Here is a 26,853-nt window from a genome sequence, read left to right on the forward strand (position 1 = left end):
CCTCTCTTCATTGGCTTCCTGTTAATTCTAGAATAGAATTTAAAATTCTTCTTCTTACTTATAAGGTTTTGAATAATCAGGTCCCATCTTATCTTAGGGACCTCGTAGTACCATATCACCCCAATAGAGCGCTTCGCTCTCAGACTGCAGGCTTACTTGTAGTTCCTAGGGTTTGTAAGAGTAGAATGGGAGGCAGAGCCTTCAGCTTTCAGGCTCCTCTCCTGTGGAACCAGCTCCCAATTCAGATCAGGGAGACAGACACCCTCTCTACTTTTAAGATTAGGCTTAAAACTTTCCTTTTTGCTAAAGCTTATAGTTAGGGCTGGATCAGGTGACCCTGAACCATCCCTTAGTTATGCTGCTATAGACGTAGACTGCTGGGGGGTTCCCATGATGCACTGTTTCTTTCTCTTTTTGCTCTGTATGCACCACTCTGCTTTTAATCATTAGTGATCGATCTCTGCTCCCCTCCACAGCATGTCTTTTTCCTGGTTCTCTCCCTCAGCCCCAACCAGTCCCAGCAGAAGACTGCCCCTCCCTGAGCCTGGTTCTGCTGGAGGTTTCTTCCTGTTAAAAGGGAGTTTTTCCTTCCCACTGTAGCCAAGTGCTTGCTCACAGGGGGTCGTTTTGACTGTTGGGGTTTTACATAATTATTGTATGGCCTTGCCTTACAATATAAAGGGCCTTGGGGCAACTGTTTGTTGTGATTTGGCGCTATATAAAAAAAATTGATTGATTGATTGATAAATTACCCTAATTTGAATTGATTTACATTTTACATAGTTCTCATTGGCAGCTGTTATTACTGAACCTTTTTAAATATAAAAAAAAAAAATAAAAGTCTTTTGCCAGCTGAGCAGTACATGAATGCACCATCAGTCAACACACCCAGGTTAATTTTGTTCCCCATCCCAAGAACATCTCAAGAATCGGAAAAATGATTTTAACAGAGTACCATGGTGATTTTGGAGAGCAGGTGGCACTGTACGATTGGCATTGCACATCAATTTTTTGACCAGAGTTGAAATCCAGGTCTGTGGTACACTCTGTCAGTCCACTCTGCCTTGGCTTGGGAAGTAGCCTGCAATGAACTGGTGTCCCCTCCACATGGAGAATTGAACCTTATCTTACCATACCTGTATCTGGGAATAGGTCTCAGGGGCTGTGTAGGACTTACTTCTACATAATGTCCTCCATGAGGTGACTAGTCCTGTTTTGAGAACAGGTTGCTCGGTAAATGGGAGTTTAAGCTGCATCCTTGAGCAAGACACAGAATCCTACACTTTTGTTCCATTATCCCCTTCAGTCCCACGGAAAACCATATTATTAACACATCGATGAAGAAACCTAGAATGATTTGAGCCCAGTGAGACTTAGGAAAGTGTTTTAAACTCCATGTTTCCAGTTTCACGGTTTGGAACGCAGCATGTAGTACTGTATGGTAATTGGACTCAGTTGACAACAAAACCAGTATACTCCTTGAAAGCAACCTAAAAGAAGCCCAATAAACCTTCTCAATTAATGCACCACAACCAACTCATGTGACTGAAGTGCCTCTCTCATTTCACCAACATAATGAGTAACAGTAAAACGCTGCACGATTATGTTCTGGATGGTTCTTTAACAAAACACATAAAACTCAACTACCGAACTCTTTCTGCTGTCGTGTCAGCAGGATACAATGGCCCAATAGGAGCCTCTTTATCTGTCAGTTTTATGGCCTCTCCAGTACCCTGAGAAATTCCAGTAAATTGAAGGGGAAGGGTAACAACTAGGGCTCGAGACATTAGGTTTCAAGCATACTAGGTCAAACGTGACTCAGATTTAAGCCAATTAAAGTAACGTTTTCAATAAAATACTTCCAACTTACGTAATCTATTTCTTCATCAAGATCTGTGCGGTCCTTCTGCGCGTTCACTTGAGGGAAAACCTCAGTGAGCAGATGGGTGTAGGGACCTGGGGCCTTGCCGTTACAGTCACTGTGGTCCACATCTGCAAGACCACCAGCCCCAGATCCTCTCCCAGAGTCAGGAGGCACTGGTGACTGTTCAGGGGCCTCTCCGCAGCCCCGGAGCAACTCTGGGAGCTCGAGCGAAAGAGCGCGGCGATCCCTCCTCACAGCACATCGTCTGGAGAGGAATAACGGGGGTGGTGGATGGTGTGGGGGTACAGGATGGTGGGGGTGGATTGGGTGCGAGAGGAGTGACTCCTGTTCGGGGGCATAGGCATAGGGCGAGTGAGTGCTGTTGACCCGAAGACTCCCGCCCACCAGAGGAGCCCCACCAAACCTGCGACTCTTCCAACCCAGGCTGTTTGAGCTGGACCTGCAGATTACAAAAAAAAAAAAAGAGTAATTAGGAGACTGACAGTGTGTTAATGCAAATTCTGCACTCGATTATATCTATTAGGGATTTAGTCCTCAGGATAACAAGGACAAAGCAAGTAAAAATATTTCATTTTTCTCAACACAGTTAAATAATTAATGAAGTTATTTAAAATTTATGAAGCTATCTGTGAAAAATCAGACTTAAACTTAAGCCTTTTTTTTTTACTACCTGCGGCTCCAGACAGACTGTGGAGGAAAAGGGCGCCCCCAGTTGTGGTAGTTGGAACTGCGGCCATGGCGCTAAACCAGAAACACAACATTCCAAAGTCATTATTTTTGCATATCTCTAATAAAACCAAATCTGTCCAGGCAGAAACAGACACAGATAATGTGGATGTGTGTCTGAATATTTAAATAATTGTTGCATGTTTGTAGGCCCACTTCTTACAATACAGCATGCATATATTTTGGTATAAAAAAATCCTGGTCCAGATGTGCAAAAAAATGTGCAGTTTTCATAAAAATTGGTGAATTTGCTTCAGAGAAATAATTTGAAATGTGACATAAAATAATAATAATAATAATAATAATACAGTGACCCCATCTCACTTGATTATACCAAAAGCCAATAATAATATGCAGAACCATTCTTCTTCATATAGAGAACAGGCTGATATGAAATCAGTTTCTGTTTAGTTTTGTTATTTTTTTCTGTAATAATTCAATTTCAATTCAATGTATTGAACTTATAGAATGCCAAATCATGACAGCATCGCCTCAAGCCACTTCACAGAAAACAACAAATTAAACCAAAAGATCAAAGATCGTAATTAAAAGATTAAAAGCATAATGAAAAAGTAAAAAAAACAAAAAGAATAAAAAAAGCATAGTAAAACAATATGTTAATCATATGAAATAGAAAACAAATGCGTCTTCAATCGTGACTTAAAAGTCTCAACGGAGTCTGACTGCCTCACTAAAGCAGGGAGAGCATTCCACAGGACCAGGGCACGATAGGAGAAGGCTCTATTTCCCTATTTTTATTCACCCTAGGGACACAAAGTAAGCCTGCGTCCTGTGAACACAAAGCCCGGGGAGATACGTAGGGTTTAAGTAGATCGGCCAAATAGGACAGGGCCAGTCCGTGAAAAATTTAATAGGCCAGTAGCAGGACCTTAAAATCTGATCTCACAGAGACAGAAAGCCAGTGAAGAGATGCCAAAATGGGAGTAATGTGGTCAAACTTTCTGTTTCATGTCAAAAGTCTGGCAGCAGCATTTTGAACCAATTGAAGACCCCTGATTCTGGACTGTGGCAACCTAGGAAATAAAATGTTGCAATAATCCAATCTAGAAGAGACAATTGCATGAATCAGGGTCTCAGCATCAGCCATAGACAGGATGGGACAAATCTTCTCTATATTTTGCAGTGGAAGAAAGCAGTCCTCGTAATATTTCTAATGTGGAGGTCAAAGGACAACCTAGGATAAAAACTACCCCAAGGTTCCTCACCTTGTCTGTATGATGTATGACACACAAACTGAAGTAACACGAGTCGTACTGGTGTCCAGTCCAGGGGTGAGAGTTGTTGACTCTCCCCCTTGCAGTTGAAGTCCACGACACTTAGGGCCAGTCCCAGTACTCTCTCTTCACTCTACCACTTCACCCTTTCCCTTCATTCACATGAATTTGCAAAGTATGAAGTTGTACGTCAGATGGAGAGTATTGGGACTGCACTGTACTCTGCATTGTCTCAGTTAAACCAGCTGGAAATGAGTTCCGGCCATGGCAGGGAAAGTAACCTCCAATGCCATAGAGTTTCTTCAGTTTCGTGCTACGGAATCTTCCATAGCAGTGTCTTCCCAAGGGATTAATAAAGTTCTATCTAATCTAATCTGAGGATGAGCACCAGCACCCAAGGGTCTATATAGAAGTTACTTCTTCTTGGAGTGTGGGATTAGTGTTTGTAATATGTTGCATCAAAGTGTGATTTGTGACACATATTGAATATACGAGGTCTGTCCAAAAAGTATCAGACCTTTTTATTTTTTTCAAAAACCATATGGATTTGAATCATGTGTGCTTGCATGAGCCAACCTTGAACCTTCATGTGCATGCGTGATTTTTTTCACGCCCGTCGGTTGCATCATTCGCCTGTGAGCAGGCTTTGTGTGAGCACTGGTCCTCCCCTCTCATTGGATTTTCATTGCGAGGTGGAACGATTTGGAGCTTTGCTGTATCAAATTTTTCCAGAAACTGTGAGAGACAGCCAGGTGGAAACCATTTGGAAGATTCAGACGGCTTTTGGTGACTATCCTATGGGCATCACACAGATTAAGGAGTGTTACAACTGGTTTAAAGACGGCGCACAATGGCGGAGGGTGCGCCGCGCTCCGAGCGGCCATCGACAGGCTGAAACGACCAGATCATTTCCAAAGTGAACGCTGTGTTGATCCGGGACGTCGTCTGACTACCAGAGAAATTGCAGAAGAGGTGGACATCAGCACTTTTTCGGCACATTCCACTGTTACAGGAGATTTTGTAATGAAAGATGTGCGGACGTTAGAAGTCTCACAGGACATGTTGTGACATGTCCAGCTCTTACACAATTCCTTGGATACTCACTCGACTGAAAAGCCACCGAAAGCCGTTTTAATCTTCTGAATGGTTTCCACCTGGCTGTCTCTCACAGTTTCTGGAAAAATTTGATTCAGCGCTGCTCCAATCGTTCAGACATTTTCCTCGAAATGAAAATCCAACAAGGGGGGAGGACCAGTGCTCACTCAAAGCCTACTCATAGGCGAATGACGCAACCGACAGGCGTGAAAAAACTCACGCATGCACACGAAGGTTCAAGGTTGGCTCATGCAAGCACATGTGATTCAAATCCATAAGGTTTTTGAAAAAAATAAAAAGGTCTGATACTTTTTGGACAGACCTCATAGTATGCACAGCCTATATGTTCATTTCAACCACAGAATTCCGACCTTCTATGAAAACTGAACCTCCTCTTAAGAATATTGTATGGTCACCCCAATCTCACTTTTTTTCATCCTCCCGTCACGAAATGATTCCAATTTTCGTGATTTTTTTTTTAACTCACTATTACTAATCCTACTCTTACCCCCAACTCTAACATTAACCATAACCTAGCCCTCCTCCTCCTCCTAACTGCACCAGCCAACAGATTCTTACTCCCAGCTCGTCACATTTGGAAGCAAAACCAATATTTTGACTCAACGTCAATATGTGATGAGTTGGGGTGCCACTTCAAGTCATTTGTTGACAAATGGAGAAATGCTAATTTTAACTATAACCTAAGTCAAAGACAATAACTATAATTCAAACATAGCTCAATCTTCCATGGTGTCAGGGGACTTAAGCAGATAGTTATGTATGTTATCAAAGAAAAAGGAAGCTGCTTTATATTAAACGTGATTCCACACCCATCAATAGGTGAAGTGATGGGGCACTAACCAAGTGTATGATGGGAGTGAAAATGTGAAGCACCAACAGGAAATGGTTTCAAGCAAGTTGTTCCACAGTTGGAATTGCACCAAAAACCACCATAAACACAGTGCAAGATAATTTGAACAATAAGCAACAGCAAAGACTGCAGTGAGATACACTGTGCAATATGGTGCAGGATGTAATGGATAGGATCAGTCTGAAGGCATCTACTGGTGTTGATGTTGTATTGGTGGTGTCCACCACACTATGGAACCACCTTGGGTCCTGGATGGGGACCATCCAGACAGATAAACGATCCATCACCACTGCTCAACAATAACCATCAAACACACAACCAGGTGAAACGTGGGCATGTTCTTAACTCCTGCAGCTGGTGTGGTCCTCAACACTGAGGATCCTATGAGCTGGATCATGCAAAGATGTGGCCAAAATGTTTTAGGTTACATTCCTTCTCCTTACCAAGTGCAGGACCAAGAGACTGAAAAACGCCTTTGTCCCTCAGTCCATCAGACTGCACAACTCCTCAGTTGGGGAGGAGCAACAGGAAGACAGAGGATATGAATGAGAGGAACAGTAGTAGCCAGTAAATCAGTAGCAAGAAGAATTTCTGGTATTTCTATTTGTGTTTCTATACTTATATCTACAAATTGCTTTTTACTTTCACTTTTGATGCACTGTGTGCTTCTTACCCTGTGTGCTGCTATACAATGCTGCTGGAGCCTCAATTTCCCTGAGGGAGTCTTCCCAAGGGGTTAATAAAGTTCTATCTAATCTATCCTAATCGAATTCCCTCACAACACACTAGGTCTCAACCGTCATCACCAAACAGTCCAGTGACCTCAGGACTCAATGAGCAATTCCCAGGCGTCTCTCAGTGGCCAACGACCCAGAGACCTGGATGTCATTGCTCACCTAAGTGTCTCCACAAGTTCAACTTGTGATGGCTGAGTCCAGTAAGTCACTGAAAGTCTTTCACAGCATGATCCATGAACTCCATGTCAGTGAACCTTTCCTCGCCAACAAAAGCACTGAAGTTTTTATGTTGACATACAGCATTATGAAGTGTTGGTGCAAAATAATCCATCAGACAAAAATGTTTAGAGAAAAGATGCTTAATTCTTAGAAGCTCCAGGTTGATACAATATGTGAATAATTGTCATTTTACAACATGAGAGAAAAAAAAGCACACCTGCTATTGTAGGTCATCCTCTTATGAATAAATCAAATGTTAAATTGTCTCATGCAACAACTTTGCCGAGTACTCAACCGGCTGTCAACAACTTTAATATGCAAACCCCGGAGTCCCCGCTGTACTTAGAGGAACATAACTAGCTCAGTTTGTTGTGGCATATCTGATCCTCTCAGCATGATGGAGCTAACTGCACCTTTTACACTTAGAAATGTCCATGTCACCAGTCAACACCTGCTCTATCCACTAAAACAATGCAGCTGCTATTGTCAGAAGTGTAGTGAAGTGTGTAGATCACTCAACAGCAGCAATCTGCAGGGGAAAAAAAAAAGTGATTTTTGTTTTAATTTTATGTTCTTTTGTCTCTCTAAATGGCAAATATGAACTACAGTACTCTCATTGTTCCACACCAAACCACCAACAACAACAAACCCATCAACACTCAAACACTACACTGTAATATAACAATACCTGGAGTAAAATGCTATGTCCTCCATACCTGAAACATCCTGGAATTCCCAGAAAACCTTCTGTCAGAGTTCCTTTGTTTCACTTACATGCATGCAGAAGACTATATTAATACAGTGATGCTTGGAGTAATTATGCATTTGTTGTCATTCTTTTTATTTAGGTATTGTCTGAAATTCACATTAACAGAGTGTTAATGTGAGATTGGCTTTCCACAAGTCTGGGAGGTTCTGCGCTAAACATTTCTGGGAAGTCCTTGAGACATATAGCAACATGTTATTATCTCGATTCTTTCAAATTTTAACAAAGAAAAAGCTGTCAGAACCAGTAAAATAGAGCACTGCACTAGTTTCTGAGAGTGATTGAAGTATTTTGATTGAGATGTAATGTAAAATGTACACCAAATGGGCTTTTCAATATTAAATTCAAATGTCCACAAAATCCACAATGTAGATCAGATCCGGATCAAACTTTGTCAGACAATAACGGTTACCATCCTACATAAAGATTTCAAATATGAAAGAAACTGGATCATTTTTGACAGAGTTATGAAGTTTTGAAGATTCGTTCAATGTTAAAAATTGGGATTTTTCCAATTTTCCATGAGATTTCCTGACTTTGACTTTTGAGCTATGACCTCAACAATTGAATTAGATCTTGTCTATCAGGATATCATCCATCCATCCATTTTCTTCCGCTTTATCCGGAGTCGGGTCGCGGGGGCAGCAGCTCAAGCAAAGGATTGATATCAGGATATCAATCCTCTGTAAAAACAACAACAAAAAAAAATAAAATGGAGGCAATTAATAAACAAATGAATTAATTGTTTCAACAAATCACATTAGTATGAATTTATTGCAATAAATTCATACTAATGTGATTTGTTGTGCCAGTTTTAACTGCGGTAGGTCCCCGTTCCCCACAAGCTGGCGGTGTCACGATGACATGTTGCAGCGGCTACCACACACTCACATCGCCTCAATTTGGAAAACGGACTGTTTCAAGTTTAGTGCACATAAACAATGTCAAATGTATATGTGCTGTCTTTAATTCTGATGTGTGCCATTATTACGGTAAACAAGTAATAATTGTGGATTAATTGCTGGCACTTTTGACACAATTTGAGTGTGGATGTAATCTCGTTGTTGCACTTGTAATGACAATGACAAAAAATCTCATGCATCCAAGTTAAATTAATAGACACAGTACCACATCAAGAAAAATATGAAAACATGTTAAGTGAAAAATAGTAAATAAATAAAAAATTATTACATTCTAACTTCTGCTATCTACATATTAAAACTCTCCAAAAAAAAAAAAAAAAAAAAAAATACAGCAGGCAGATTACTGCAGTGACGTTGGCCTGATGATGTAATTGGTGTTTTCTGACACCAATCTGAGAGAAGAGGAGAAGCCTTCATGGTGAAGTGGATCTCCCACTCCCACTTTGCCAACATTCTAACCCTTCAGGGTTGTTTCTGCTTTTCTCTCCTCTTTCATTCCTCGCCTCCTTTTCCTGCTCTTCCTGCTGTTTTTTTTGTTTGCACTCTTTCCTGTTTTTAGTCCTCTCTTCTCTCTGTTTCACTTTACATGAATAGAAAAGCAGTCAATTAATAGAGGTAGCCATGGCAACTGGATGTTGAGCCAAACAGAGGCATTTAACTTAAAAAAAAAATAATAATAATTTATTTATTTATTTTGGCTTTGGCTCTATAGATATAACTGTGGTGTAATGTTGCTGGATTTATGTATTTTACAGTAAGTACTTAAGAGTAAAAATATACAGTCAAATCTACCTACGGTTACAAATAAAGCCACCTGAACCTGAACCTGAATAGCCTTATTCAGTATTAGTAGGTTTCCAGAATTTTAAGTACAGAATTTAACATTGGCTCTGTAATAAAATCAAATGAACAAAATGTATTTTCAGAATATTGGCTAACATGAATATTTAATACATATCCCACCTCTGCCTGCCCATTTCTCAATGTAATGTGGAGTCATGTCAGTAAGGGCATCAGGCGTAAAATCTGTGCCAAAAAAACATGCAAATCCACCTCGGATCTGATGTGGCGACCCCAAGTGAAAACACAGGAGCAGGGAGGGACTTACTATTTCATAAAGTTATTGAATAACAAAACACAATACTTTCATACTGTGGAAAAAAAACAGACATAACATGTTTAACTGACTAAATTAATGCTGCATTTTGATGGATTTAAAGTAAATTGTCACTTTTACAGCCAATTTTCTTTTGACAGGTCAGGGTTGGATACATACAAACCAGTTTTCACAGCCAGTTTTCTTTAGAAAAACTGATTTAATTAATCCATGGTCAATGCAATATAAAATCAATCAAACATTATTGCAGACTCCAACATCCAAATAGACAAACCATCACATAGAGTACACAAAACAAACATACAGAGTAAAATATGTTATATCACCTAATATATATAAAAAAATACTTGTGCAAATTCAGTAAAAGGCATCTAATAAATAAGAGCAGTAAAAAAATTCAATTTAAAAACGTGCATAAACATTCTATATAATATATTTTTAAATGCCTTGAATTAAAGATCAAAGTCGACACTACAGGCACATCCTGTTTCATTTCAGCTCCACTGAGGTGGTGTACAGAAGCAAAATTACAAAATTGTCACTGCCCAAATACTTATGGACTTGAGTGTCAAGCACTTCATTTAGTACACTGATCATTAAGAAATATAAACAGTGCAGTGCTGGGAGGTAAAGACATCTGGAGTAGGCAGTTTTCAAAAACTGGGTGCGCTGTGCAAGGAGGAGACTAGTGAGGGAAGCCACCAAGGCAACCGTGGCAAACTCTGAAGGAGTTATAGCTTCTGTGGATGTCACTGGAGAAACCATTTACAAAGAGAATAAATTTCTTAAAAAAAAAAAAAAAAGTTGCAGCTCCAGTCTGCCAGATGCTCCAATCACATCCACAGGAGACAATAACTCCTCTAGAGTTGTCATAGGTGTCTTGGTAGCTTTTCTCACTAGTCCCCTTGCCCTCTGTTTTTGAGAACTGCTCACTCCAGATTGATTTGCTATCCAATGCCATGTTGTTTATATTTCTTAAAGATTTATGGAAATTAACTCCATGGCATATTCATTGATTTGGAAAGCTCATATTTACTGTTTGTTTGTTTTGTTGTGAACAGCCTTGAGCCCGCAATTTTTCACATATCATTTTGAAATTTTTACTGAGGATTCATATCCCAATAGACAAGAACTGATTCAGTTTTCAAGCTCATAGGTCAAAGGTCAAAGTCAGGAAAAAAAATCATTGAAAATTGGAAAAGTCCCTATCTTTAACATTGAACAAATTTTCAAAACTTCATAACTCTGTCAGAAAAGATCGAATTTATTTCATACTTGAAAGCATTATGTAGGATGGCATCCTTTATTGACTGACAAAGCTTGTTCAGAATCTTATCTAGATGATAGATTTTGTAGCCATTTAAATTTAACATTGAAAACCCCATTGAATGTATATTTTACATATCTTTCTCAAATGTGTCCCAATCACTCTAATATTTAAAAGTGAGGTGCAGGCTGGCAATCGCTATCACCTGATAAAGGTTGATCCAGATCTGATCTGGATTGTGGATATTGTGGACATTTGAATTTAACATTGAAAAGCCCATTTGGTGTACATTTTGCATTATATCTCAATCAAAAGTGCCTCAATCACTCCCAGTTGTGACAATGAGGTGCAAACTGGCAGTCTCAATGAATAGACCAAGTCTGAGCCACATCTCATCTGTACTGCGGATTTAGAAGATATCTGATATCAACACTGAAAAGCCATTTCTAACAAGAATTTGAACTTGAAAATTTTTCCAAGGTAAAAATTTGTGGAATTAGAAACTAGTGTTGGTGGAGGTTTGTGTTGTATGAGGGCGGTGCTCTAGTTTGTATTTGTTTCTGAAAACATTTAAAATTATGTATTTAATATTCATGGTTGAATTTAATTTGATCTCAGGCTATAATAAAATTGCACATTTTTTTTGTCCATGAAATATCTCTTTATTCTCTCAACAATGTTTATCACGATCCAGAGGATGTCTTTTAAAATAAAATTTGTCGTTCTATACGTGTCAAGAAAAGATATAATGAGTCATTTCAAAGCGTGGGACTGATGTGGGAGAACAAGAGTCTGAGATGTTTCATTGGCTTAAATCATCACGCCCAGGCTGACCGTCCAAAGCTGCAGCGGTTCAGATGGAAGAAAAATGTTTCTTATTACAACAGTTTGTGCAGTAAATGTTCAAAGAAGCTCCAGATCATTTTGTCAGAAAGCTTATAACCTATTTATTATTATGACAGCAAAAACCTTTTCATTATTTTGTCACTTTTCATTTATCAACATTAAAACAAAGATTCTCTTCGTAGGACACAATATTAGGTGCAGAAATTCATTCTTAATAATGAAAGAGATTTGTGAAATTTGTGATCTGAAGTAAAAGCTCAACATAAATTAGTTCCACTGGACCCCCAAACCTACTCTGCTGATCAAACTCTTCAACACTACATTAATTTCATTTGACATTTGTTTCCTGCTTCTTTTCGAAAGCAGCGTATGCATCATTTTGTATGACCTTTCAAATCCTGCATCACAGCTTTGTATTAGCACAAACTTTAGCTAAGATTTAAATCATATCCTGATTTATAAGATTTTAAGTCGATTGTCAATTTTTTGGTTATATACTCTAGTTCTAATTCCTTTTAGTTCTATTCATAGATGTATTTGTTCTTTTATTGTGGTTTCATTCTTTTTTTTTTTGTCAATTATCCAGGTCTGGGTCAAGGTGGCAGTAGACTAAGCAACTCATCCCACATTTGCAGATTCTTGGCTCCCTCTAGTGTGTCCTGGGGCCTACAATTATTTGGATGTGTCTGAAACACCTCCCTATGGAGACAATCATGGAGTGTCTTGACCAGATGCCTGGATCAGCTCAACTGGCTCTTTTCTATGCAAAGAAGCAGCTGCTCTACTCAGAGTCCCTCCTGGATATTTGAGCTTCACACCCTGTCCCTGAGTGTAAGCCTAGATACCCAATGGAGAACCTCATGTCTGCTGCATGGAGTATCAACATCTGGTGGTGCTTCCTTGGCAAATTGGTCCCAGGTGAGAAAACAGACAAAAATGGTGATTCAATAACTACCCTTCATGAGTGACACAACAAAGTCACTTTGACCACCTTCAAGAAACTCGTGCATCCTTCCGGAGCCATGGCTGGGTGATTAGGCGGGCTGGAAGGGGGGGGGCACAGGCAAGCAAGCACCAGTTTGCTGGGTCTACAGCCATGGGGCTCCTTTGGGCTCAGCCTGAAGAAGGGTGTATTGTTGACAACTGAACACTGATTGGAGGCAATTTGAGGTTTTGTGGTTGACTGTCAGCATCTCCACTCCTCACGTTCTTTGGGTGTTTTCTGCTTATTTGTAGTCTGTTGCATATATAAACTGGACAACAAAGTAATTGCACATAAATCACACTTGGGAGTTCCTGTTTATAAGACCATTTGCTAGAGAACACAGATTAGCTGTTGTCATTAATTTTTCACCACATCATCACACTTTGAAAACATCACACCAGCATGGAGAAGCTCTACTTCAGATTACATGAGCCTTGACAATTTTAAACTTTGAACCAATCTTGCTTCAGGCATTCATACCCTGCCTGGCACATGCTCCTAAAGTCCAGCTCTCAGAACTAAGAGACTAATGTGTTTGGTTAAGCTTGACTGCAATCTTCACCAAAATAGTATTTTGGTCATTAATAAAATTTTGTAGTTAATGGGTGAAAGAAGCTTTGAACACATTTGTGGTAGTTCCACATCTGGATGTAACTACAAAAATATTTGTATCTATGGCTTCCATTGGTGTCTAAGCTGTTTGTAGCCTCCCGCAACACAGTTAACACATGAGCATCAGAAGAGATACAGTACATGCAACCTTTTGCCTTTAGGACTGAATGCAATGTTTTAGAATTTCTCCCTGAAAAACCAGATTCAACATGAGTGAGGTGTTAGTATTTCCCAGATCGGAATGATGAAATGCATTGTAATTTCCAAAAATACACTTGGGGAAGGATAAATATGGTGATACACTCTGGAGAGAAGGGGGATGAAAGTCAAGCACAGCAAAACAGAGTACATGTGCTTGAATAAGAGGGAGCACATTGGAAAATTGTGGTTGCAAGCATTAGAATCGGTGAAGGCAGATGAGTTTAAATACTTGAAGTCAACTGTCCCAAGTAATAGAGAGTGTGGTAGAGAGGTGAAGTAGAGTGTAGACAGGGCAGAGTGTGCTGAGGTGAAAGGCCAAGTTTACAAAACAAATAGTGAGGGTGGACAGAATTACTGTAGGGAGAGGGACAGCACAGTTAGGACAATTTGGGGACACAGCCAGAGGAGTGAGACTGAGATGGTTTGGACATGTGTAGTGGAGGGATCCAGGGGGATGCAGAAGAAGTTGGTCTGATGCAAAATCAGCCCAGTGTGTGAAGTCTGCTCGGGTCTAACCCTACCCTAAGTTCTCTTGTTAGCATGCAGGGTATACAGGGAGATGGATGCTGAGGATGCAACCACCAGGAAGAAGGAGAAGGCCAAAGATGTGGTTTATGGATGTGCTGAGGGACAACATGTCAGTGGCTGGTGTGACTGAAGAAAAGCAGAGGACAGTGTGAGATGGAGGCAGATGATCTGTTGAGGTGACTCCTAGTTGAAGCAGCTCATGAAAGAAGACAGTCATTCAAGATGCATTTCATGCACCACATTTTGAAAACAATGACACCTTTGAGAACTTGTTCATGTGGCATCAGACTGTTGAGGAAGAATTACATAAACGACAAACCAGTTCTTAAAGGAAGCAAACTTAATGGACTAAAGACAGACAACAGATGGACTTTTGGCGGCTTGGCAGAAATATACAGCATTATTATTTTTACTATTATTGCACAAGCCTTCTGTTATACAAGGCTCTAATGCATTTTCATTCCCACTTTTGAAAGAGTTGGCTTTGCACTGGTTGATTAGATTTATATATACATTTTTCTCCGAGGTGAAAATATGGCCATTGGGTATTGCGAAGACTTTGCATCTGTTGCTGAGCATAAGTCCAGTCCTGTTACTGTCAGGATCTGACAGTATTCACAGGGAACATTCTTGGGACACAGACCTTGAACAAGTTCAAACATGGCTAACCTTGACCTATTGTAAGAGCTCATGGTCACATTCTGTTTACTATTTGTATGCTCATACAGCTGAGGGTATTATAGGATTGTGTTATATTAAAAGTTTTCTATTATTAAGCCTGTGCCGCTCACTATCAGGCAGCAGGCGATTAAGAATCGTCACAGTGAATGAGGACACTATGAGACATTTGATCGACTTTAAGACATTCTATTTTACAAGATGGTATATTATTTTTTGATCAGAGCTGAGAGCAGACTGACGACTAGAACAATTAAACCCAGATGAGAAACTCAAAAATCTGAGAAATGCTCCAGGAGTCATTTATTTTACAGAGCCCACGTTTGCTTTGATTTAGCTGACAGTTAATTCTTGGGTGTCAGACCTTCCACAATGAGTGCTTGAACACATCATGTTCACAGTAATACCTGTGTTTAGCTGACAGGAAACAAAATGTCCATGATGATGGATCACCTTTTACTGAAGAATAAAATCAAATAACGTGCTATTAGGCTGAAAAAAATATTTCATATACTGAAGAGAACAACAACAAAAAAGAAAGGAATTCTCTGCATGCATGTGCATCAGTGAGGCACAGTAAGTAGTGCACGTAGATACGTACCAGTGATAAGGAGCGTCTTTCGAAGCCTGCACTCATCACGCTGCTCTTTCTGGACCCAACGGTGAAGCTCCTCCTCTCAGATGAGTAGGCCCTCCTGAGGCCCGAGACGGCACCAATCTCCAGGTGGCCATTAGGTGTCAGGGTGCAGATCTTTGGATCTGGAGGGGAGTTGCAATGACAGCGCAGCAGTGACTTTAATGGTTGATTTGTTTAAGAGGTTGGATTTTTCAAAGATGATGCCATCAGACAATAAGAGGAGATAATGACATTCATACAGGACCAGATATTGTAAGCTGTTACTCTGCTACGAGGTCTGTCAATAAAGTAACGGTCCTTTTTTATTTTTTTCAAAAACTATATGGATTTCATTCATATGTTTTTACGTGAGACATGCTTGAACCCTCGTGCGCATGCATGAGTTTTTCCACGCCTGTCGGTGACATCATTTGCCTGTGAGCACGCCTTGGGAAGGAGTGGTCCCGCCCCCTCGTCGGATAGTCATTGTCTGGAAATGGCAGAATGAAAAGGACTTTTTTTTCCATCAGAATTTTTTCAGAAGCTGTTAGAGACAGGCACCTGGAAACCATTTGAAAAATTGTGCCGCGTCGTCGCGGCGCGCCGAGCGTCCTTACAGGGGTCCTTAAAGTTGTAGTAACAGTCCTTATTCTCTGTGAAGCCTGTAAAATTTTCACCAAAAGCCAGATAAATCTTTCAAATGGTTTCCAGGTGCCAATCTCTAACAGCTTCTGAAAAAATTCTGATGGAAAAAAGTCCTTTTCATTCCGCCATTTCCAGGCAATGAAAATCCGACGAGGGGGCGGGACCACTCCTTCCCAAGGCGTGCTCACAGGCGAATGACGTCACCGACAGGCGTGGAAAAACTCACGCATGCGCACGAGGGTTCAAGCATGTCTGATGTAAAAACATATGAATGAAATCCATATAGTTTTTGAAAAAAATAAAAAGGACCTATACTTTATTGACAGACCTCGTATGTTAATAGGTAATAGTTCCCCCGGTCATTAAGACAGTAAGAGCTAGAGTAATATGTCATTTGACTTCAGTAACCTTGATCTTCTCCCAAACGGTTAACCACAGGCTGACATTAAGAGGCCACTTCTGGAATCCACCTAAGTGTGGGCCATATTTGGTTTAAATCGGACTGAAAATCTAATTTCGTGACCTTTGCAAAAAACAAATTCTTTCAGGACAATTTTGGGGTCAACCTTCATTGGCATCCAAAGACCTGGGAGGAGTAGGCCAACAGTCACACAGGCTGACATGACCACACAATGATAGACTTTTGGAAAAATATGATCACAAATGGGTAAATCCAGAACCCACTGCAGTAGTGCAAAATCAGAGTGAAAAACTTCACTTTTGACCTTTTGTCCCATTAACCTTGACCCCAGTGATTGATTTCTTTTGTACATTTGGTGGCGTCTGGGCAAATCCAGAACCCAGCAACATGTGTATACTGAGCTTGGCAGACAATGTAAAAAATTTAAATGTTGACCTTCACCAAAGCAAAACCTTTATGGATAATTCTGGGGATAAAAGTTATCCACAAAACAACCTTGTTGGAAGTCAGGCGAAGAACAGGGGAGGAGTCAGGGAGCAAACAGACTGATGTAAAATGAAACAAAACAATAACAGTCCAGTCAAACATTTTCTGCTACACGGTTGAAACAGAGGGATTTCTGTTTCGTGCACAGCACTGACATCACTAACATTATCTCCACTCACGCAGCATCGAAGCCATTCTCCTGCACTGGTCTCACATTTAATCCTCTCCTGAGCCGTGCTGTCTGCAGCGTATGCTGATGAAAGCTGTACAGATGCAGCTCATTCATTTTTCAAGCTTGGTCAGTATTTTTCAGACATTTTTTCACATTGTTCTCTCTTACCTTTTGGGTTTTGAGTTGAGCACAAACAGCCTTTTGAAAAATCCTCAATAGAAAAGGGAAACTACTGCCTTAAATTTCAACAAATCTGACAAAGATCAGCAATTTTTGCAGTTACAATATGACTTTAAAATTTATTCCTAAGATATTTATTACAGTAAATGAGAAAAAGTCCTTGAAAAACCCTCAGAATATTTTGTGTAAAAACAGAATGAGTGAATAAATAGATAATTAGATAAATGAATGAGTCCATCTGTCCAGGTTAATACAATAACTGGAAAAACTACAGGTTATCATCTTGTGCATGTGACTTAAAAGTAGCTTTAAGGAGGATAAACTGAATAAAACTGGGTGAATATTGATGCACCAGGTCAAAAATGTGTTAAATGTTTATGTAAATATTAGATTAGATTAGATTAGTGGTTAGTGCACTTGGTTTTGGTGTAGAAGGTTCCCGGTTCAAATCCCACCCTGCCACATTTCTCCATGTAATGTGGAGTTGCATCATAAAGGGTGTCACAGACCAAACGGTCCACCCCTAAAAATCACCTGCCTTTTGCATCTGTGCATGCGTCATTTCAGACCACAGCACAGCAGCAAAGATGACAGGCAGGAGGAAGCTTGTGTGGAAATGCAAAAAGTCCAAAATGCCGTATTCTTGTGAAATTCTGAATTTCTGACTTTAAACTAGGAGAAAACACAAAAATAAAATAAAGATATAATAAAATGTTTGTCTCCACACTGACTCATTTAGCTAAACCAAGTAAAAAAATTGTAACTGTAAATAACGTCAGTACTGACAACTGACACAGAAAACCTCTTCTGTTGTCTTATCTGTCCAGCAGATATCCAGAAAACCTTTAGTCTCAAAAATGTCTGTATTTTATCGTGAGTTCTTCCCCATGGCATTTCTTGTTTGTCATTTTTGCTTAAATTTTATTTTTATTGGCACTTTACATCTTCATTGAAGGTCTACCCCATTTCTTAGGTTTCATAATGCTGAAGCTGACCAAACCTGCAATTTGAGGGTCATAAAATCCCCCATGACATCTAAAATCTCACCACAGAAAGTGTGTCACTGTGACTTGTTGCTGTATTTTAACCCACATGGGTCAAACTCCTAAATTGTTTCCAGGGAAGGAAAATGTTCATATTGGCAATATTATGTTATACATCCTTTATTTGAATACAAAGGAACAACATTTCTGTGATATTAAAGAAAATACCCACTACTTATTAAAAAAAAAAAAAATTAAAAGACACCACACCTTTAAATTTCTCTTCTGTAAACTTATTTTCACATTTAAAAATCACAAAATTACAATATGATAAAGAATGATAAAGAAGAGGGCTCACCAGACAACTTTGTGGAGTCATGCCTCTCGCTCTCATCAAAGTTGGAGGAAGATCGGTCATCGTCTGAGTAAGAACGATTGGCATCACCCTGAAGAAAGTGAAGCACATGGGCCAGGGACACAGAGAAGAGGGAAACAATGAGCTATCAGACATGGGTTTCATGGTATCATCAGCTCATACTGTGTCAGCGTTCCATCATCTCTTCTCACTGGGGTCAAAGACAAAATAATCTCATGATATCAGGATGATGTGAAGTTTCAACCCCTACAACACTGGGGCACTTCCACAGAGATGTTTGAGACCAACAGGAATGACAAAATAATCTGGAACAAATAATTGGTTTGAAAGATGCAGTCGATCATGCCTGAGAACTGAGGAAGACAGACAGACAGACAGACAGGCAGGCAGAGAGAGAGAGAGAGAGAGAGAGAGAGACTGATAGGTTGACATTTCAAGAAGAAAAGAAAGTCAATCCAGTTTATTTGTAGGTGTTTCCCATCAAAGCTCCACACTATCAATATGGTAATGCTCTGGTATTTGTGTTTAAATTCAGGAACCACACTACAATTAAACAATGGTGCATCTGTGGATTTGACAGCTGACACCATCATTTTCTGCCATTTTTCTCTCAGACAGCCTTGTTAACAAAATAGTGTTATTTATAAAACACTGTTATTGCAATATACAAACTCCGTTTAGGAGCACTAATATTACCATAAACTGAGCTAATTTTTAACAATTTTGGGTCAGGTCAGGTCTGAGCATGCCTTGGTGCTGCATGTTACAGCCTCCACTACACTCCACCTCCACCTTGGGTCCTAGATGGAAACCACCCAGGCAGGTAACTGGTCTATTCCCATCTGTCAAATGAAGCCATCTATACACCACAGCAACATGATATGTTGGTGACCCCTTGGCATTTACCAGTTGCTGGGGTCTTCAGAGACAAGACATCTGTGTGCTGGATTATGCACAGAGAAGCAGGACACATAGTCATGGGTCATGACATATTATTCAATCCTGCATTTCTTTTTCCTCTCGCCTCTGGTTTCACATCTCCTCTCCAATTCTCTCTATCTGGTCTCTGGCTCCCTATGGTGTACTATCTCTGCAATATCCTGTGTTTTAATTCAGACTAATTTCCACAACTGTCCCCAGTTTTTGTTATCTCCCTCAAGCAATTTATGATCTCCCTGTCTTGTCACTTTTGCTGTATTGTTAAGCATTTTCCATGTCTTCCTGGTGTCTCTCATTATGTTCCATGTTACTGACCTTTGCTGCCATCCTGTGTTCCTGATTTTTTTCCCACTCCATGTTAGATTATCATTTCTCTGCATACTCTTAATTATTGAACTTGTTTCTTTGTTCTCTGTTGTTGGATAACCCTCTGTTGCCTCCCTTTTAAAGACGGTCAATTGTTTGGACTAATCACTTGTGTCCCTGGTCTCTGCTTTGTACTGTGTTACCATTCAGCCATTACCATTTACCATCACCATTTACCATTTTGTTCATGGTCAATACCCTGAAGACTTCATAATAAAGAACTCTCTACTTTAATCATCTAGTCTATTCTCTGCATTGGGGTCACACATATATTCCCTGTTAGACATATGACCATAGTGTCATATCTAATGTTCCCTCACAATGCAAGTCCTACTCTTCATCCAAGTCTCTTGAAGTAATTATTTGAGACAACAACACCAAGGATTCTTCAACAAGACCTCGCGTTAGCTCACTTTTCCGCCACATTGCCTCAGTATCACTTTTGGAGGTTTTGACTTTCATCCTAAATTGCTTAAGCCCAATTGAAACTTGCTTTAGAAATAAAACTGTGTGCATTTTTCTAATGCTATGCACAGTGTGTATTGTAACATTTCAAAACTGCACCACAAATCATTTTAAGCATTTCAATGTAGCAGCCAACAATGAGTGTCTATGTAAAGCTTTCAGGGCTTAATGCTGTCTTGGGCAGATAGTAAATCATCAATTATCAGAGAATAGAGCATCATCACTCTCTTATCGAGTGCTTTAATTTGAGATTTTATCTTCATTGTTTATATATCTGACCACACAAGTCCCACTTTTGCACGTGTAGTGCATTTGAGACCCCTCTGTGCAACTGTTGCATCCGTTATGTTTCTGAAGAGATTGTAAGTCTCACTGTGTAGCAATGTTCAGTTTGAAGATGGCGGACAATCACGACTTTGCAGAAAGTCCTCCAAGAAAACCATTCAAACATTCCAAATGCCTCTGACGAATAATGTGGTCAGACTCCAATCAGCAAACATTTGTTTGTAATTTTTCAAAAGTGGTGACCCTTCCTTCTGGGGGTTAGTGGAGGAGTGGCCCATTAGGGAATCTTTGTTCTGGTCCAGAGGTGCAGGGCTACTTTGACAACTTGTAGCAGGACAATCACCGATATCACATTTAAACACCATCCAATGCACAAATAAATATGAATCCATGGAGGAGTAGTTAGCACTGCTGCCTCATAGCAAGAAGGTCATGGGTTCAATTCCCACCTGTGGCCTTTCTGTGTGGAGTTTGCATGTTCTCCCCATGTTTGCGTGGGTTTACTCCAATTTTTTTTTCCCACATCCAAAGATATGCAGGTTAGGTGAATTGGAAACTTTATAATTGTCCAGCCTCCCTGGACTTTGCAAGACATTTGCAAGTCTCCCTTGCAACAGAGCTCTTGATCTCAATGGGACTTACCTGATTAAATAAAGTTTAAATTATCACTTAGGTCATGCGTGCAGTAGTAATGTTGTCAGAATTTTAGGCTGTTTGATGGTGACTCATTAGGTTGTTTGACAGTAATTTATCTTTGAAAACTCTTGTACATACATTTTAAGCTGCTTAGTTCATGGATTGTGGAAAAACAATGTGTGATGGCATCTCAACTTTACTACATATAATCAGATGTTAAATGCCAATGAGAAGCTGTAGAAATAACTTAACTATCAGAAACATAGACCATCTAAACACAGAAGAACTCAAAGTTTGAATTTTATACCTCACAGGTTACAATCAGTTGTATAGACCACTTGTGACTTGCTGCAACGGATGAATTGAACCTAGTGTGAAAACATCACCTTTATCCTGTTGCACAGGATGAACGCATTGTTGTTGGTTGTCTTACCTCTGCCTGAAAGCCTTCGACCAAGATTGCCACCAGCAGGTTAAAAAGGACGTAGTTGCCAAACGTCATGAGGGCTACAAAGTAAAGTGCTGCAAGTGGAGAAGTGGCTGCCATGCCATTGTATAAAACAACATTCCAGTCCTCCTGGGTCAGAATCTGACAGAATTATACACAACAAGAACTTAAAATTACACATTTTCTCAGCACATGCAATAAATATACATAAATATAGTTAAATTCAGTTATAATGCAAAAGGCCAGTCGGCATTGAATGCTTGAGTCAGCAACAATCCTGTATCAAAACAAAGAAAATATAGGCATTGCAGCGGCATCCATGATCCTAAGTCAACTCAACACTGCACCATATGCTCAATTTGATATTGATATGCAACAAACACACCTATATATCCTATAATCCATTGCACAGGTTGCAATTTTGCAAAGTGCACAATCTCTGCATCTCTCATGCAGAAGTGTCACCTCATTTTACTGCAGGTATGCAAATTTAAATTTTAAATGCTTATTGATAGTTTAGATTCCTCCACACCAGAGTGCAGACATAATTCAACAAGTGCGAGTATGTAAATAGTACAGTGACATGTTTAATGAGTACCTGAAAAACTGTAACGATGGCCCAGAGCAGAGAGTCAAAGTTCTTCCTGTCTGGTACTGTGTCCCCGGTCTCTGTCTTCAAACTGAATTTACAGCCAAAGATGTGCATGCCCAGGATACTGCAATACAACAACTAACCAAGTTAACACACTGGACACAACAAGCCATATGTTCTGGAGGATAAGTTGCATCTGTTAACAAATACATTGTGAAGAGGACAAAAATGTGTATACGCCACACCTTTTTCTGTCTGTGGAACTCACGTTGCAACACAGCATTTCCCTGGGAGTGAGTTTAACAATGGACAGAAACTCAGAGTAGCACATGTGTACACCACAGCCTAGCTGGTCTTAACATTAGGACTCCTGAATTATGTTGGAAAACATGTTGGATGTTATTTGACGTCATTTGGACCGAAGAAGTCATCAGATGGGCACAGATTGCACAACAATGGAAACGATACAAACAAATCCTGAGCCCTATATAATAATTATTTTTATTAGCTCTTTAATTTGGGATTTTTTTGCTATGGTATAGTGTACTTTTATTATTGCCATATTTTTTATTATTGGAATTTATTTTGTTTAGTGCTTTGATTTGTCAGAAAGACAAGTTATTATTATATTATTATATTATTGATGATGAAAACATGATTTTTAGCATTTATAGTGTGATTTTGTTTTGTTTTTTTGGGGGGGGGGGGTGTTTGTTGGTATATGAGTCACACCATTGTACACTTTTCAGGACCTCCAAAATCAATGAAATTGGGTGAAGTGACTTATACTCTGGGATATACAGTACGTTCTTTTTACAGAACACTGAAAGGGTGACTGGCTACAACCTGCCATTACTGTAGGACCTGTAATCCTTTGGGTTATAACGGGCTGGAAAGCATATTTTTGGTGGCCCCTCCCAGTCTGGTCACCGCCTCTTACAACAACTGGTCTCTGGCAAGACACTGTAGTCCAACAGGATTAAAACTGTTTTCCCAACTGCAGTTGGCCTCATGGACAAGATTCGGGGGTCCGATCGTCACAGACTGCCACAACAAATGACCTTTCACAATCATCTGAACATCACATAAAATGCTCTAACAACAATTTGTCATCTTTTTCTCATAAGTTGTTAATGGACTGTGTTTCTATAAGACTTTTTCCATCTTTTGTACACACAGTCCACTTTATAATGCCCCCCCCCCCCCCACACACACACCAGTGTCCGTGTGTGGCAATGCAAGGTGCTCAACTATATCTTTGTGATGATCCTGTCTGATGGGGAATCAAACCAAGGATCCTTTGGCAACAAGCCCACTGCTTTATTAATTAATCGTATCCACTGTTATGGGTTTTGAGATCAAATGTCACACCTGAAGAGCTTACAGACTCACTCGGATGGTGGACGGAGGTGTTTGGCAATTCTCATATCTTTACAGGTGATTGAAGGCCCAAGTCTTTAGGGTCCTGGTGCTTCCTGTCTTACTGTATCATTGTGAGACATGGATGCTGACCAGTGACCTACAGCAATGACTAGATGTCTTTGGTACTTTGTCATTTCAGAGGATCCTTTGGTACTACCGGAATGACTGTGTCGAATGACATTTAGGTCATGTCACATATTTCTTTGTGCATGACCCTGCACACTGGTGCTTCAGTGTTGAGGACACCAGTGTCTGGAGAAGGACAAGGGAATGTCCATATTTCACTTGATCCAGCAGGGAGATGGTTGGTTCCAAATGGTGAGGATGGACCTGTTGTCTGCCTGGGTGGTTGTCATGCAAGACCTGTGGTTGTTCCACGTGGTGTTGGATGCAGTGGGCCATGGCACCAGTGCATGCTAACAGACTCTAATTGACTTGTATCCGCTGCATACCTGCAGCATGTTGCACAGTGTTGCTCACTGCACTGTTTGTTGTTGTTGTATCCTGTTCAAATGAACTTAAACTCTTTTGGCTGTTGTTATGCAACATTAGACCAAAGTGTACATGAAAACCTATTCAGCAATAAATCAGTTTCTGGTAAAATATTTTTATTCTCGCAGTCTGCCTATAATAATTGACTGCAGGGTATCCAGACATCATCGTCTGCTATTGTGAGTTTTTATTAAATATCCTCAACTGCTGCTCGTGTAAGGAGCACCTTCAAAATGCCTGTGCCTAAAAGCCATATAATTAACCTTAGTAGATGTAATTAAATTGCGTGCATGATGTTAAGATTAAATATGCATGGTGTCGTGCAGCTGGTGTATGATATATTAGGAGCTTATTATCATCCTCAAGTAGAATGGTGAGAATATGGCCCTGCCGTAGAACCATAAATCGGATATTTAGATGAATCACATCAAAAACAAGTCCTTCACATCTGAATGCAGACAGAGTTTGTGTTCTGACAAATTCTTGGTAATTTGTGTTCATGTCATTGAACAAAAGAAAATTACAAGGACTGCTTATTGAGTGTGGAGTGAACCAGAAAAACAACCGAAACAAGAAGATCAAGGACTGATTGTCCTCTGAAGCGGCCTGCAGGCTGTCTGAGTGTTGCTGTCATTGTCTGAGCTTCAACAACAGTCTGCTTGTTACATCGTCTCACTTCTTTAAAAGCTTGTTCAATTATAACCAGATCTTCTAATTTGCACCTCTTATTGTGCACCAAGGATCAGTAGCTGCTGTGGAGTACTTTGATGTCCAATGGTGGCCTGTTCTGCATGTTTAGAAACAAAGCTGCATGAAAAAGCAAACTGAATGATCGCCATGGGATGCGTATAGACATTCATATATACAACATACAACACCAAGTTAGAAAAACGGGGAACTATGTTGAATGCAAAACAGCATTTCTTACATTTGCTGTAACTTCTATTTTGTTGATTGGATGAACCCAAGATATTACAGGTACTTTCTGGTCAACTCCATTTCATTTGTTAATATACATTCATTCCTGCTTTTAGTGGCTGCAACACATTCCAAAAAAGTTTAAATACAAAAGCATTTTACAAGAGCATTTGCTGTTCCCTCTAGAAACACTTAAAATAAGTTTAGGCATTGGCATTAACAAGTGATGAAGAATTTCAGAGATCATTTTGTCACTTTCTTCCTATAATCGTCACACATCTTGTTACATTTTTTATTCTTCCATGCATCGTATTGTTCACTCCTTCAAAAAAGTTCTGGAATATTGATTCATTTAAATGGAAAAACACTTTTCGACTGTGATGGTCAAACCCAGATACCTCGGAGCCCACATAACTCAATGCCACTTTGAGACTGAGTGCCTTTTTTGCACGGTAAAGCTTTAAGTGGCATTTGTGAATGCATCTCTATACTGTGTTGCTTGACAAAGATTTCCCAAAGTAACGTTTACACAAGTGTTTATATCAGCTATTGATGAATGATGTTCCTGATGCAGTGCTGTCTGAGAGATTGGGGATTATGGATGTTCATCTTAGTCATTTGCTTTGGGCGCTTCACAAATTGAAATTGCTCCAGGGAAATATACAAATTCCTTCCACTCTTTTTTTTGAAGAACGCTGTTTTTGAACATTTCAATAATTTCTCACATATTTGTTGACAAACTGGAGATTCTCTGCAAATCTTTGTTCCTCAAAGACTCAGCCATTCATGGACACTGCTTCTGTTTCAAATCATGATTCCAATCAACTCTTGACACCATCTGTTTTAAATAACATTATTTTTTTTTTAACTATTGATGATCCCTAAATTGCCCCCAACCCAGTTTCTTGGAATATCTTGCAGAAATGCAATGAACCAGAAGTCAAAATAAATGTAAGAACCACTGCCTTTATTTATTTATTTCATTTTATTTTGCATTTTCCACACTATTCCAACATTTTCTGGTTTGGGTTTGTAGTATCTTTGTCTCCTTACCTGAAGATAAAGATAAAGAGCATAAGGAGCATACAGAAGGTGGCCACATTGTCCATGGTCTTCATGAGGACTACCAGCTGTCGCCGCAGAGCCGGCATGAACCTGACCAGCTTCAGCACCCTGAGAAGCCTGAAGGTCCTCAGAACCGACAAACCGCCATCTGATTGGCCAGCGATCTCACACACACTGGAGGAAAAAAAAAAAAAAAAAAAAAAAGAAGTGAAGCAAACAGTCAACCATTTGATGTCTGCAAAACAACTGGATTAAAGGTGCTCACAGAAACAAAGCGACACCCACAATTTTCCATCTCCATGACTGCCCCACAACAGTGGTGCCACCGTCAGGCATATGTGGTGCCACAGTGCATTTGTGACCAGTCTAGAAATACATATTATTGTACATATGTGAGTACAACTTTACTTTTAACCAAACTATCAGCAACCATATTCATGAGGGGGCTGCAATGGAGACACTCTGTAATTCTCCCAAATCACAGACAGTCTGTTTAACTGGGGCTTCAGATAACATGTAGCAGGTCAGTCAGGCTCAGGAGCATCATGTGATGCTTTTTGTCATCATAAAAGCACATTAAATATCTGTTTTGTTACAAAATAAACTGATATAACATGACAGCAATTTTGCAGTTTTACAGCATTCCATTGTTCTT

The 26,853-nt window shown here is 39.8% G+C and overlaps 1 protein-coding gene across 1 annotated transcript in view; it reads right to left on the minus strand.

The window, feature by feature from the left end:
- The window catches only part of LOC117525795 (voltage-dependent T-type calcium channel subunit alpha-1I-like), a 364,422-nt gene that overhangs the window by 107,675 nt on the left and 229,894 nt on the right, over nt 1-26,853 (minus strand). The window contains exons 11-17 of the mRNA XM_034187733.1: nt 26,187-26,372; nt 22,308-22,425; nt 21,695-21,850; nt 18,553-18,640; nt 15,293-15,450; nt 2,556-2,626; nt 1,871-2,324 (exon numbers count right to left, since the gene is read on the minus strand). Coding sequence (XP_034043624.1) covers nt 1,871-2,324; nt 2,556-2,626; nt 15,293-15,450; nt 18,553-18,640; nt 21,695-21,850; nt 22,308-22,425; nt 26,187-26,372 — 1,231 coding nt within the window. The remainder of the gene's footprint in view (nt 1-1,870; nt 2,325-2,555; nt 2,627-15,292; nt 15,451-18,552; nt 18,641-21,694; nt 21,851-22,307; nt 22,426-26,186; nt 26,373-26,853) is intronic.

Source organism: Thalassophryne amazonica, chromosome 15 (genome assembly GCF_902500255.1).
Source record: "Thalassophryne amazonica chromosome 15, fThaAma1.1, whole genome shotgun sequence".
Classification (NCBI taxonomy): Eukaryota; Metazoa; Chordata; class Actinopteri; order Batrachoidiformes; family Batrachoididae; genus Thalassophryne; species Thalassophryne amazonica.